Here is a 15322-nt window from a genome sequence, read left to right as displayed (position 1 = left end):
AGAGGAGGGCAACCAAAATGGTCAAAGGTCTGGAAACGATGCCTTATGAGGAACGGCTAAGGGAGCTGGGCATGTTTAGCCTGGAGAAGAGGAGGTTAAGGGGTGATATGATAGCCATGTTCAAATATATAAAAGGATGTCATATAGAGGAGGGAGAAAGGTTGTTTTCTGCTGCTCCAGAGAAGCGGACACGGAGCAATGGATCCAAACTACAAGAAAGAAGATTCCACCTAAACATTAGGAAGAACTTCCTGACAGCAAGAGCTGTTCGACAGTGGCATTTGCTGCCAAGGAGTGTGGTGGAGTCTCCTTATTTGGAGGTCTTTAAGCAGAGGCTTGACAACCATATGTCAGGAGTGCTCTGATGGTGTTTCCTGCTTGGCAGGGGGTTGGACTCGATGGCCCTTGTGGTCTATTCCAACTCTATGATTCTCTGATTTGTTGAGACATTAGTGTTACATTAGGAAGAAAATGGGAGAAAGAGGTGGAGGGGGGCATGGTGAGTGGGGGTGGGGTGGAAAAGCTTCCACTCTACTTAGTGTATGTGTGGGGTTTTGTGTCAGCGTCGCTTGTGCAGGTTCTCTTTACTATTCACTCGTACAGTGGTACCTCTGTTTGCGAACGCTTCTGGTTACGCACGCTTTGGGTAATGAGCTCCGCTAACCCAGAAGTACGTGCTCCTGGAAGCAAACTTTGCCCCCAAATGCGAGCCGAAATTGCGCACCAGAGGTGCATGCGCAGCAGGAGACGCCATTAGCGAAAGCGTTCCTCAGGTTGAGAATAGTTTCCGGTTACGAACGGACCTCCGGAACGGATTAAGTTCGTGACTGGAGGTACCACTGTATTCCTTTGGTGGTGAGGGAGGTTGGGGTTGGCCTGGGGGATTAAGGAGGCAGAGGAAATATTTACAGTGGTACCTCTGGTTGCGAATGGGATCCGTTCCGGAGGCCCCTTCGCAACATGAAAAGAACACAACCCACAACCGTGCATCTGCACACGTGCGGGTTGCGATTCGCCGCTTCTGCGCATGTGCACGATGTCATTTTGCACATCTGCGCATACGCGAGCAACAAAACCCAGAAGTAACCCTTTCCGGTACTTTCAGATCACCGCAGGACATAACCTGGAAGAACGTAACATGAAGCGGACATAACATGAGGTATAGCTGTAGTTTTTTTTAGGAGAGCCAATATGACTTCTGGATTGCTCTCATGTACTGTTTTAGACATGTGGTTTATATACGTATGTATGTGTGTTTATCTTGTGCAATTATCAACAATTATTCTATATTTGAGACGTTAGAATTCCTGTAACACGTGGCACCTAAAGCTATACAGTATAATGATGGTGCCAGATGAGCCTTTGAAGAGAGCATTTCACAAGTGGGAATTGGCTCAACACGGGGATGTCGTCTACCATCATTCAATGTGTGTGTGTGTGTGTGTGTGTGTGTGTTGGGATATCTGATGGGTTTGGGACTTTGGAATTGGAAAACCTGCTTTTAAAAGTCCTGCTCCACTGAATATCAAAGGTAATGCCGAGCCGGTAAAAAATTCTGCCATCATCGTGTACAGAAAATTCCTTTTTTTTGTTGTTGTTGTTTAGTCGTGTCCGACTCTTCGTGACCCCATGGACCAGAGCGTGCCAGGCACTCCTGTCTTCCACTGCCTCCCGCAGTTTGGTCAAACTCGTGCTGGTAGCTTCGAGTATTGCAATTTTACATATTTCCTGCAAACACCCCTGCTTACACAGAGCTGCATTTCTGCGTTATCTTCAACCAGGGAACAGAAAGCTATCCAAGTGGAACTTGGGTGACCTCTGCTGGCACGTGGAGAATTAAGTGTTGGAAAGCATGAGGAGAAAAATGGCTATCTGCCACCAGATGAATGATGAAGACCTTCCGATCAGCAAGCCCAAGAGGCTCAGTAGTTTAGACCACAGCGCCACCCGCATTTTACCATTTTTGTGCATGGGCAGTGCTGCTTTGGCTACCTAAGTGCAACAATACTCACAGCCCGGACACAGGTTATGGAGGCAATGATATGCTTTTTGTGGACTAGACTATGAAACAACTGGAATATTTCTAGCGTGCCTGGAATAATCCTACACAAAAAGGAATGATAGTCATCCCCTCTCCCTTACGTCCATAAAGATCATATTAAGATAGCACTTGTGGCTATGCATGTACCATACATTTAAAGTACAGTGGTCCCTTGGGCTAAGTACTTAATTTGTTCTGGAGGTCCGTACTTAACCTGAAACTGTTCTTAACCTGAAGCACCACTTTAGCTAATGAGGCCTCCTGCTGCCGCCGCCAGAGCCCAATTTCTGTTCTTCTCCTGAAGCAAAGTTCTTAACCTGAAGCACTATTCTGTTCTTATTCTGCTCTGTCCTGAAGCAAAGTTCTTAACCTGAACCACTATTTCTGGGTTAGCGGAGTGTGTAACCTGAAGCGTATGTAACCCGAGGTACCACTGTACATTCTTATTATTAAATGTATATGCTGTCCTTCATCAAAAGACTACAGAGATATTTACAGCATAGAGCACAAATGTCAAGATGTAATATCTGTACAATATGAACAAGACAAGTCACCCAAGACTCTGAATTGTGCCTCAAAACAAACTGTCAATCAGGCAGCCGAAGGGCTTGTCTCCTGAGTGAATTTTATTTATTTTATAATTTCTATACCACCCTTCATCTGAGGAACACAGGGCAGTTTACAACATAAAAACACAAAAATACATAACATAGTAACAAAGAAAAGCCCAATAGCCCCCACCTTTATTGAAACTCTTTGAACTGAAACATTGTAATTCATTGAAACATTGAATTCTCTCTTTAAAAGCATTCTTAGAGTTTTCTTTTATTTTATATATTTTTAATTGAAGCAGGTCAAACAAATCAATATAATAAAAACAACAGAAATGCTGAGAAAAAGCAGCAGCAGAAAAAAGCAGCAGCAGAAAAGCAGAAAAAAAGAGTGACTTCTCAGTTGGGTTTCCACTAGGGAACTCTGAGCAAAACATTTTTGATTTTCTGAACATTTACAGGATTCCTCCCATGTGTGAGCTCTCTAGTCCTGAGGTACCACCAAAAATTTCCCTACATTCCAAGCATTCATGGGGATTTTTTTTTACCTGTGTGGAGCTTGATGTGATTTTCCAAAAGGCTTGCACACTGATTTAACTATTTCCCACTCGTGGCATTTGCGGGTCTCTCCTGTGTGGACTCTCTAGCCCAGGCTTCCTCAACCTTGGCCCTCCTGATGTTTTGAGACTACAATTCCCACCACCCCTGATCACTGGTCCTGCTAGCTAGGGATCATGGGAGTTGTAGGCCAAAAACATCTGGAGGGCCGCAGGTTGAGGACGCCTGCTCTAGTACCTGAAGAACACGAAGCATCAATAAAAACTGTTTCCTACACTCCATTTATGAGGTTTCTCTCTCTTGTGGAACCTGTGGAGTAGTGTTGTAAACAAAAATTGCCCTTTTCCCTTATGGGGTATCCAAGAGCCCATATAGAGTCCTTATGTAGGTTCCCTATTGGTAGGAGAAAATAACAGAGGCCAACCAGAGAATATTGAGAAGCAAAGCAGCTAGTAAGCTTGATCTTTATTGATCTGTTGCAACAGGGTGATCCCCTCACCCGCAGGAGAAGGAGAAGGACCCAGAACAATGGCGCGCAAGGCCTTATAAAGACTTTTGAAATTGCTACCCCAACAAAGGTTCGTATAGTTAAAGCTATGGTTTTCCCAGTAGTGATGTATGGAAGTGAGAGCTGGACCATAAAGAAGGCTGATCGCCGAAGAATTGATGCTTTTGAATTATGGTGCTGGAGGAGACTCTTGAGAGTCCCATGGACTGCAAGAAGATCAAACCTATCCATTCTGAAGGAAATCAGCCCTGAGTGCTCACTGGAAGGACAGATCGTGAAGCTGAGGCTCCAATACTTTGGCCACCTCATGAGAAGAGAAGAGTCCCTGGAAAAGACCCTGATGTTGGGAAAGATGGAGGGCACAAGGTGAAGGGGGCGACAGAGGACGAGATGGTTGGATAGTGTTTTCGAGGTTACCAGCATGAGTTTGACCAAACTGCGGGAGGCAGTGGAGGACAGAGGTGCCTGACGTTCTCTGGTCCATGGGGTCACGAAGAGGCGGACACGACTAAACGACTAAACAACAACAAGATCAAGACCACCCCCAGAAACATCATACATACATCACAGAAGGGGTGTAACCTAAGACCACCCCTCAGATACATCATACCTACATCACAAAAAAGGCGGTCTAAAACAGAAATTTGAATGCTGTTTTTCTCCTGTCTTTGTTTATCTCCTGTCTGGCAGGTTACTTGATTGGATTGCCTGGGGAGCCTGGCCAGTCTTTTGTAATGATAAATACTTAGTTCCTGGGCCAGGTCACAGGCTCACACCCTATTCATATCTTGAATGTGCCCTTAAGACAGGATTTGTGAGGAAAGAGACAATGGGGAGGTTTCCCACTTTGACCTTGCAGAGAAAACATTTGCTCAGTTTAGGAATCAAAATGGTTCCAGGTCGGTCTTCCTGTGCTGATCTATGTACGTGCTTGGTTGGTACACTTATGAACATTTAACATATAACTAAGACCTCAAAATTCCTATCACAGTAGCTTGGGGGGGAGGCTGTGGGTCTGTGGCCCTGGGCACATTTTTTTTGAGGGGGTGCGACCAGGCACCCCCATAACAGGCTCCCTCATCAGAGCCTGGCTCCAGCGCATGAGGGAGCTGTGGAGGCAGCTTTCTGGTGCAACAGTCCAATGCTGGCAGCTGCAGCTACGCTCCGGGGCAGAGAGGAGAGTTGGTGGCAACTTGGGATGGAAAAGTTTGTTTACTGAGCAGGCTGAGTCATGGAGTGTTGGTTTTTCCCCCCCTTCCAGCAAACTGTTACCTAGCAACAGCTCCTGATTGGCCAGTTCCATGGGAGGCAGTTGGAGTGGAGTGAGAGAAGGTGTGAGGGATTCACTCAGTCTGTGAGGTGGATTCTGTCAGGAGAGTTCATTCTGACATGGGGTAGAGCTGAGGAGAGCCAAGAACTGACAGTATATGCTCTCAGGTTCTGAATCACAGAACACTGTTAAAATAGAAAAGACACAGTCCCACATGGAAAAAGGGTCCTCTGAGGGAATACTCTGACAGGAAAGGGCAGTACAGTGGTACCACGGGTTACATACGCTTCAGGATACAGACTCCGCTAACCCAGAAATAGTACCTCGGGTTAAGAACTTTGCTTCAGGATGAGAACAGAAATCGTGCTCCAGCGGTAGGCCCCATTAGCTAAAGTGGTGCTTCAGGTTAAGAACAGTTTCAGGTTAAGAACAGACCTCCGGAACGAATTAAGTACTTAACCTGAGGTACCACTGTAGTGATTCTGAGGCAAAGGAGGATTTGGGGGTCTGTAAGGAAACAGTCCAGTTAAAATCCTAAATTCCTGAAGTGTGTGGGGGAGAAGTCTGATCTATAGAAGATGTGTAAAAGAAAGTAACCCGAACAGCATTCAGCTTAAAACTTGAAACTGTACTCATTTTAATAAAAAGCAACAGCACTGGTTGTTACATTTCAGTGGAAGAAGAAGAAGAACCAAAACTCCTAGTTTACATCTGTTATAATACAGTTTGTTTGCAACCTGTTTTCCCAAAAGAAAAACCCACTGTCGCTCGTGATTCGTTCTCCGTTGGGGATTTATCCTGTGGGAAAGGGAAACAGAGGGTTGGCCCAGTTGCGCCAGGGAGAGAAAGTGCTGTTGCGCCGTTGCACCACTCTCCGCGGCTGGGTGCCACCAAGCGAGGATGCTGCCAAGGCAGTTTTCTCACACCTGGCCACAGCATACCCTTCGCCGCTGTGTGGATCTTTTGGCGGCTCAAAAGCCACAAGCGTCAAGCAAAACACTCTCTACACTTCATGCATTTATAGGCTTTCCTCACTTGTGTGAAGCCTCTGATGTTTGAGGAGGTGTGTTTGTTGGGAGAAACGCTTCCCGCACTTCCCACAACGATAGGGCTTCTCTCCTGTGTGGATCCTCTCGTGAGCCTGAACCTGCGACTGCTGAGTAAAACGTTTTCCGCACTCAGAACATCCATACGGTTTCTCCCCTGTGTGGATTCTCTCATGTGCTATAATGTGCGACTGCTGAGTGAAACGTTTTCCACACTCAGAACAGCCATACGGTTTCTCCCCTGTGTGGATTCTCTCATGCGCTATAATGTGCGACTGCTGGCGAAAACGTTTCCCACACTCTGGGCATGGGTAGGGCTTCTTTCCACTGAGAACTCTCCGGTGGCTCAGGGGGACCTCTCTCCTTTGCGGTTCACGTGTTCACTCAGAAACCGTGGTTTTTTGACAGAACATGTTTGATGCTCTAAGCAACCGTGAGGTTTTTTCTCCAGTGTGGCATTTCTGCTGTTCGATAAGGCAGATCTGAGGAAGATTTTTCCCATACACAGGGCACAACAGCCGTCTCTCAGCATCACCTGCAAGGATAAACAACAATTCACTTCTGAACTTGAGAAGGAAAGAAAGGAAGGTAGTAAAATAATAAAGGAAGGAAACAATACATGAAGATGTGCAAGAAACTGAAATTGGTTGGTGGGGTGTGCGTGAACAATGATTTATCATCTGTCGTTGATAAACAGCCTCAGTCCAGTATACCTGAAGGAGCGTCTTCACCCCCATCGTTCTACCCGGACACTGAGGTTCAGTGCCAAGGGCCTTCTGGCAGTTCCCTCGCTGCGAGAAGCCAAGTTACAGGGAACCAGGCAGAGGGCCTTCTCAGTAGTGGCGCCCGCCCTGTGCAACGCCCTCCCACCAGATGTCAAAGAGAACAACAACTACCAGACTTTTAGAGGTCATCTGAAGGCAGCCCTGTTTAGGGAAGCTTTTAATGTTTGATGCATTACTGTATTTTAATATTTTGTTGGAAGCTGCCCAGAGTGGCTGGGGAAGCCCAACCAAATGGGTAGGGTATATTATTATTATTATTATTATTATTATATTATTATTATTATTATTATTATTATTATTATTATTATTATTATTTCGTTCTGCTCAATTATTTTTACTTCACCCTACACATGTGTGGGTCATTCAGCGCCTTTCTGTGAACTACAGGAACCAGCAGTCCCATGTAATTTATCTGTTACTGGACGCCATCTGAACTGATTATCTGAACTGAAATGTTTTAATATTCCTCCATAAATAAACTTCTTGCACATAGAAAAGTAATGTGTCAGGGGAAAAACTTCACTCCCCCCGCTCTTTTTTAAAAGCAAGCATTAAGACATCAGACCATAGAATCATAGAACTGTACAGTTGGAAGGGACCCCAAAAGTCTTCTAATCCAACCATCTGCAATGCAGGAGCTGGATAGTGTATGGTGCTGATAACGCTAAGGTTGCAGGTTTGATCCCTGTAAGGGTCAGCTGCATATTCCTGCATTGCAACTCTTCCAACTCTGTGATTTTATGAGAAAGCTAAAGAATCTCTGACAGATGGCCATCCAACCTTAGGGTTTTTGCCTCTCACTAACCAAGACAAATATTCCTAAATGGGAGCCAGGATAAAATAGTTGATAAAAAAAAAGTAATACAGTGGAACCTTGGTTCTCAAACTTAATTCGTTCTGGAAGTCCGTTCAACTCCCGAAACCATTCAAAAACCAAGGCGTGGCTTCCAATTGGCTGCAGGAGCTTCTTGCACTCAAGCGGAAGCCATGTCAGATGTTCGACTTCCGAAAAACGTTCAAAAACCGGAACACTTCCAGGTTTTTGGCGTTCGGGAGCTGATTTGTTCGGCAACTAAGCCATTCAGGAACCAAGGTATGACTGTATAGTGATTCTTATAACATGGCAAGGGACAATGTCAACTGGAAACTGTGAACTGTGAAGTGGTCCACAGCTTAGGGGAGGTACAGTGGCTGTTACGGAGGTGTTGACAGTTCTCTTCTTCAGTGTGGAATAAACTTTGTAGATAAGCAAAGGTGAGGTGGCAAAAGGAATTAAAAGACTTCTACCATAGGGATGCAATGTCTTCTGGGTGATTATAACTCTCTCTTGGAACAAAATGGCTCATACATAAGAGCCAATTCTCAAGAGGCAATTAAGAGTTCCTGGTAATCCCTAAATGGTTTTTGTGTGTGTGTTTTTCCACCAGCTTCCCCTAACTTCTCACCTGACTCGGTGTCCGACATCCCTGATGCATCCAAGACTTGAGTACCCGGCACCCAGGGCTGTTCTCCCTGTTCCAGCTGGGAGATGAGAGGTGGCTTAGCCAGTAAAAATCCTTGCCAAGAAGGAACAAAAGAGTGAGTAGTTTGGTGGAAACTTCCTAAATTCGGGGATGGGGAACCTGTGCAAATGTTGTGGCATCCCAACTCTCATCAACCCCGGCCAACATGGCCAATGGCCAGAGATTTTGGGGAGTTGTAGACCAACAACACATAGAAAGCTGCAGATTCCTGGTTCCTGCTATCATTGAAGGGAGAGAACAGAAGACAAGACAGCTCCTTTCAAAAAGCTGCAGATGTCTGCTAGCTCCATCTGGTATGCTGGCTGAGACCCTACCTGCCTGCAGATTGTCTCGCCAGAGTGGTGCATGCTCTGGTAATCTCCTGCTTGGACTACTGCAATGTGACCCAGAAACTACAACTAGACTGGTGAATGGGAGTGGCTGCTGGGACCATATAACACTGGTCCTAAAGGATCTACCTTGGCTCCCAGTACATTTCTGAGCGCAATTCAAAGTGCTGATCTTTAAAGCCCTAAATGGCCTCAGCTCTGTATATCTGAAGGAGCGTCTCTACCCGCATTGTTCAGCCTGAGGTCCAGCTCTGAGGGCCTTCTGCCGGTTCCCTCACTGCGAGAATTTCTTATACTGATTCCCGTTTTTTTGGTAATTTGTAAACTAATTAGAGATTCCTCTCGAAATAAGAAGCGGTGCACAAAATAAATAAATCACCACACTGATGTTTAACTACCACAACAGCTGTGCTACCTCAGGAGAGCTAGATTTCACTATTACAGACCACCCATGACCATTGCCTGTAGATCTCAGCGCAGAAACCAAAGAGGCTGCTGACGGAAGCATAAAGCAACGCATTTCCATGCTACCTGTGTCCAAGTGCTCTCTACATTCTGGAGAAAGAAAGCAAATGGAAGTCTGACCAACTGAAATAAACTCAACTCTCCTGAAAATGTAAAGGATTGGTCAGAGAGAAGAGATGTCATTGACAAACGCACAGGTTCCTGGCAAATCATCCAGCCTCCACCAGAAGAGGAATCAAAATGCTTACCTAACGAGGCCAAGTTCTCATAATTCTCCATCATGACTTCAGCGTACAAGTCTTTTTGATACGGATCCAGCAAACCTCCTTGTCCTTCGGTGAAATACACGGCCACATCCTCAAAAGTTACTGGACTCTACAAGAAGAAAAAGGCCTCGGTTGTTCTCTTCTTTTGGCTGGGACTTAGCCAAAGTGATGCCTAAAATTCAGGGATGGTGGCAACCTGGGAGGGTTGGCCCATAATGTGCAGTGATGGTGTCATTTCCTTTTCTTATCAGAGTGCTGTTCAGGGATGGGCGATGTATAATGATAATGAGTGGTGTAAAGGTAAAGGTAAAGGGACCCCTGACCATTAGGTCCAGTCGCGGACGACTCTGGGGTTGCGGCGCTCATCTGGCTTTATTGGCCAAGGGAGCCGGCGTACAGCTTCCAGGTCATGTGGCCAGCATGACTAAGCCGCTTCTGGAGAACCAGAGCAGCGCACGGAAATGCCGTTTACCTTCCTGCTGGAGCGGTACCTATTTATCTATTTGCACTGGTGTGCTTTCAAACTGCTAGGTTGGCAGGAACAGGGACTGAGCAACGGGAGCTCACCCCTTCATGGGGATTCGAACCACCAAACTTCTGATCAGCAAATCAATGATAATGAATGGCATAGATGTGACCAAAATATGGGAGCCCCTGTGTGTGTGAGAGAGAGCGCGAGTGAGTACGGGGGGGTCCAATTCCTTTTCAATTGCCCAAGTAAACCGTGGTTTGCTTCTTTCCTCTTGCTCCACCTTGGCCAACTTGGTTCTTTCCTGATGCTTTGGACTACAACTCCCATCAGCCCCTGCTCCCCACATAATACACTACAGTGGTACCTCGGGTTAAGAACTTAATTCGTTCTGGAGGTCCGTTCTTAACCTGAAACTGTTCTTAACCTGAGGTACCACTTTAGCTAATGGGGCCTCCCGCTGCTGCCACGCTGCGATTTCTGTTCTCATCCTGAAGCAAAGTCCTTAACTCAAGGTACTATTTCTGGGTTAGCGGAGTCTGTAACCTGAAGCGTCTGTAACCCGAGGTACCACTGTAGAGGCTTGGTGGCAAATTGGAAACTGTGTTACACATGTCAGAATAGTTGTTCTTCCAACCCCGGAATTATCCATTCTGACTAGCAGAGGAGATACCACCTGCCCAATCCTTCACTAGAAATGCTAAGGGTTCAACATTGGGACATCCAAACGTCCAGCATGCAAAGCTGCAATTATTATTATTCTCTACCCATATGACTGGGTTGTCCCAGCCGGAACCACTGGCGATGCTGTTGCTATTAACTGTTATTATTATATTTATCACCGTTGCTAAAATGTATGCACCGCCCTTTGCCTAAAGAACACAAAGGAAACCAAGTCGGTCTCGGATGCGGCATCTTAAGAGGCCACCATTTGAATTGCGCGCCATCCCGCCTCGTTTAAGAAATGGCTGAGCAGGAGGGAGACGAGTTACTGGGAATCGCGCGCGTAACACGCGCACACGTTCAGAGCGAACACCCGGGCCTTTTGAGATCGTGGGAGCTGCGCGCAGCGACGGGCTTCTTCCTCCCGAACCCGCTCGAGCTCTGCCCAACTCGGGCCGGCGCAGCCGAGGAGAAACGCGCCCCTAAATTCCTGCAGAAACCGAAACACTCTCCCCACCGCGCCTCCCATTTCCCCGCCGCCACTGACCGGCATCTGCACCACTCGAAGAATCATTCAGACGTTCCCTCGAAGCTGCACACCCCGCTGCTTCTATCCCGGGATCTCAGCCCTTCGGGTCCCTGTTCCACCAACGTGCAGAGGTTTAGACCACTGGTCCCTTAGCCTAGGGATTTGCATTTCCTGGAGGATTTCTTTCGGCGTCGTTTGCATCCGTCCGCCCCCCACAATACCACTTCCTGCCGGTGGGAAATGCGTGGGAAATGCAGGATTTGGGGTCCTCGTTTTTACGCGCGCGCACTCACACGGAACCCGAGTTTGAAAGACCACATCGAATCAGATTTGGAAGGGGTCCTGAGCATCATCTACTAGTCCAACCCCCTGCAATGCAGGAATATGCTGCACCATGCACCATGCTCTTAACCATACTCTGCTCCCAAGGATCTAAAAAGGTAAAGGGACCCCTGACCATTAGGTCCAGTTGTGGCCAACTCTGGGGTTGCGGTGCTCATCTCGCTTTACTGGCCAAGGGAGCTGGCGTACAGCTTCCTGGTCATGTGGCCAGCATGACTAAGCCACTTCTGGTGAACCAGAGCAGCACACGGAAATGCCGTTTACCTTCCCGCCAGAGCAGTACCTATTTATCTACCTGCACTTTGACGTGCCTTCGAACTGCTTGGTTGGCAGGAACAGGGACCGAGCAAGGGAGCTCACCCTGTTGCGGGGATTCGAACCACGACCTTCTGATCGCCAAGTCCTAGGCTCTGTGGTTTAACCCACAGCACCACCCGCACCCCAAGGATCTACTTGTGTATAAAAAGGAGAAGCATCTGGATTTCTTAAATCATTTTTAAACCATCGCCCTAGGGGCTCTTTCCACCGTAGGAGGGGGGAAAGGAAGTTGTCCGGCTTTGTTTTCTCCATATTGGAGGCGGGGGGTTGGGAGAGGGCCATGAAACTAGGCAAAATATTCACACCAATCGTGCAGGGTAGACCACTGCCATTATCTCCATATGGCCTGCTGAGTTTCCCTGCTATGCTGTGAAACTGAAAGAACTGAAGGAAGAAGACTGAAAGAATTAAAAATAATTAAACAACTGAACAGTTAAGTTACAAGTTTGGAGCATCGGAAAATGTTGATGAGAATGGGATGGGACATGGCCAGCAAGAAACGGCGGACCCTTCTAGAGGCGAGCTGGGAAATTTCAAAGGAAAGACATCGGCTTGGGTTTGCTTGTTTGGGCGACCCAAGATTGAACTGTTAAAAAGATTTTCTAGGAAATACAGTCTGCCTCCCCGCTGCTATTATGGGCTGGCTGTTAAGGTGCCTGGGAAAATACGGAGCCAAAGGGGTCAACCTTGGAATTCCTATTTTAGAATGAACAGAGGTATTTGGACTGGAAAGAATATTTGACAGAGTGGACTGTGCAGATAAGAAAAGGAAAAACATCTAGTAAAAGTGAACTATTGGGCTTTTAGACATGCAGAAGGGAGGAAAGGAATTTATTTTAGAAATGATGATTGCTGATTTATTGTAGATCGATAATTTGTGGACAACCCTCACTTGTAGATACTAGTTACAGGTAGGTAGCCATGTTGGTCTGCCGTAGTCAAAATAAAATAAAATTTAAAAATTCCTTCCAGTAGCACCTTAGAGACCAACTAAGTTAGTTATTGGTATGAGCTTTCATCTACATGCACACTTTTGCTCATATCAATAACTAACTTAGTTGGTCTCTAAGGTGCTACTTGTAGATACTGTAAATGTTAAAATATTGTATGTGCAGGAACTAGCAAGCGGACAGCTGATGGTTAAGGATAAATAAGTTTTTTTTAAAAAAAACCCTATTGTAATGTAAGATTAATTGTAAGGAATGTAAACTAGAAACAACTAGGAAAATAAAGCAGCAACGAAAGGAAATTTTGGGCGCATCAAGAACGTAGTGCAAGAAACCAGTTTTTGGAGAAATTGCATTAAATTTGTGTTAATTTGCAGCTGATCTGGTAAAATTTGGAAAATGAATAAAAACGATTTGGTGAAAGGTTCCCTTCATCTGGTTTAGAAGTGAAAAGAACAGAAGGAAGAACCTTACCTGCCAGGTGTGCAGCTGAAGACTCAGCCAGAAATTTTCATGGCCACATGCCTATGTCACTTCAAGTACAACATTCCTGTAGAAAAAATCTGTCTTGGGCTGAGTGGTACAGTTTTCAGTATACTGAAGTGTGCAATCAAATACACACACTTACCTGGGAGTAAGTTCCACTGAGCACATTGAGTTATTTCTGAGTCAACATGCACAAGGGCTGCTCAGTAAGAATTAACAAAATGCAAATATCCAGATTTCGCATCGTTAGTGCTTCTTAATTTTAATTCAGATGGGAGCAAAGTAAGACACAACATAAATTCAAAGCTTTGCATCCTTTGATCCAAAGCAAAGGCAACCTACATTAATAACAAGGAAAGTAGATGTAACATATGCTAATAAACTCAGTTTATGCCAAAAATTTAAATGCAAAACTAAGGAAAGCTAAATGCACTTTATATTTTCGAGAAAAAATTACCCCACCTCCACTAAAACATAAGGAACTATGTATAGTACTCATCTGATTTAAAACCAGTCTCAAAGAGACATTATCTTGTGGCCAATAAGGAAAGCCTCTATATTTAAGGAGACAGGGAAGTGTTGAGTTCTTTATTTTTCTGGATGTTGATTTGCTACAAATTACTTACATGTGTGGGTAGACTAGTAAAAAAAAAGTCGAGAATTTAAGACACCAGGTTGATTTAAACAAGCAAGCAAAATTATGTCTGTCAAAGAGAGGGAGAGATTTTTTAAAAGGTTGCAGTTGAGTCGCCTGCAGGTATCCCAAACGATTCATCGAATTTATTCAAGTTATCAAAAGGCAACAGCACTTTGCAAAGGCGGGCAGCCACCCTTGTGGGCTTACGACACACTCTTTTAAATTGCCATGGCCTGAGCAATCTTCACAGCACATCACCTTCAGCAAACTAGAACCTTTTCCGCAGCTACTCCTATCAATAGCAGCAGCACTTTGGATATTATTCCCTTCTAAGCTCCCCTTGCCCCACACTAAATACACTCCTACGACCAGACTGAACTGGTTCTCAAACAGCTTCCCTTAAAAAGCAGAGGAAGGGGAGCTGGTGCCCTCCCAGATCCCATCAGTCCCAGTCAACACAGCTGGAAGACAGGGATTATGGGAGTTGTAGTACTGCTGACAAAGATGGAGGTTCCTCACCCCTGCCCTAATTCTCAGATTAGACACTGATATTGGGGGAGGACCTGCTAGTCAGCTGCATCTCCTTTTCCTGTATGGATAGCTCAGTCGGCAGACCACAAGACACTTATTGATCTCCTGGTCATGGGTTCGAGCCCCACACTAGGCAAAAGATTCGTGTGTTGAAGGGAGTTGGACTAAATGACCCTTGTGGCCCCTTCCGACTCTACAAGTTCTATAACTCTCTGACCCAGAACTAATCAAATTAAATTAAATTTAAAAATTCCTTCCAGTAGCACCTTAGAGACCAACTACTGTATTTTTCACTCTCTAAGACGCACCTGCAGCATCTTAAAAAGCAGAGACATCACCTTGCCAATAAAGGTCCGTATAGTTAAAGCTATGGTTTTCCCAGTAGTGATGTATGGAAGTGAGAGCTGGACCACAAAGAAGGCTGACTGGCGAAGAATTGATGCTTTTGAATTATGGTGCTGGAGGAGATTCTTGAGAGTCCCATGGACTGCAAGAAGATCAAACGCATCCATTCTGAAGGAAATCAGCCCTGAGTGCTCACTGGAAGGACAGACCCTGAAGCTGAGGCTCCAATACTTTGGCCACCTCATGAGAAGAGAAGACTCCCTGGAAAAGACCCTGATGTTGGGAAAGATGGAGGGCACAAGGAGAAGGGGACGACAGAGGACGAGATGGTTGGACAGTGTTCTCAAAGCTACCAGCATGAGTTTGACCAAACTGCGGGAAGCAGTGGAAGACAGGAGTGCCTGGTGTGCTCTGGTCCATGGGGTCACGAAGAGTCGGACACGACTAAACGACAACAACACGCACCTGACGATAAGACGCACCTAGTTTTTAGAGGAGGAAATGGGGAAAGCCCCGTTTTTGGGGGGTCAGCTCACAGTTGTGCAGCTTCTTTTGCAAAGGGGAAAAGCCCCCTTTTTTGAGGATCAGCTGACAGTTGTGCAGCTTGTCATTGGTATGAGCTTTCATGTGCATGCACGCTTCTTCAGATACCTAATTAAATAAACTAATTTAAACTGCGAAAAGGCATGAAAAGGGCAAAAATGGCACAAAAA

General features: G+C 45.8%; 1 protein-coding gene across 3 annotated transcripts; it reads right to left on the bottom strand.

Annotated features, from left to right (window-relative positions):
* Nucleotides 1-5535: 5535 nt before the first annotated feature.
* LOC128409153 (zinc finger protein 92 homolog) lies at nucleotides 5536-11373 on the bottom strand. Of its 3 annotated transcripts, none has more exons than XM_053379404.1 (4): nucleotides 11127-11362; nucleotides 9325-9451; nucleotides 8205-8315; nucleotides 5536-6509 (listed from the first exon to the last, which is right to left on the bottom strand). In XM_053379404.1, exons 1-4 carry the CDS (start codon nucleotides 11202-11204, stop codon nucleotides 6355-6357), a joined length of 471 nt encoding a protein of 156 aa, XP_053235379.1. In that variant the 5' UTR covers nucleotides 11205-11362; the 3' UTR covers nucleotides 5536-6354. The 3 variants fall into 3 exon arrangements, with proteins under 3 accessions (XP_053235379.1, XP_053235380.1, XP_053235381.1); XM_053379405.1 differs by having other exon boundaries at nucleotides 11022-11228; XM_053379406.1 differs by lacking the exon at nucleotides 8205-8315 and having other exon boundaries at nucleotides 11127-11373.
* Between the last annotated feature and the right edge of the window lie 3949 nt (nucleotides 11374-15322).

This window comes from Podarcis raffonei, chromosome 2, assembly GCF_027172205.1.
Source record: "Podarcis raffonei isolate rPodRaf1 chromosome 2, rPodRaf1.pri, whole genome shotgun sequence".
Classification (NCBI taxonomy): Eukaryota; Metazoa; Chordata; class Lepidosauria; order Squamata; family Lacertidae; genus Podarcis; species Podarcis raffonei.
Note: the sequence above shows the minus strand (reverse complement) of the source record. Positions and strands in the feature narration are given on the sequence as shown.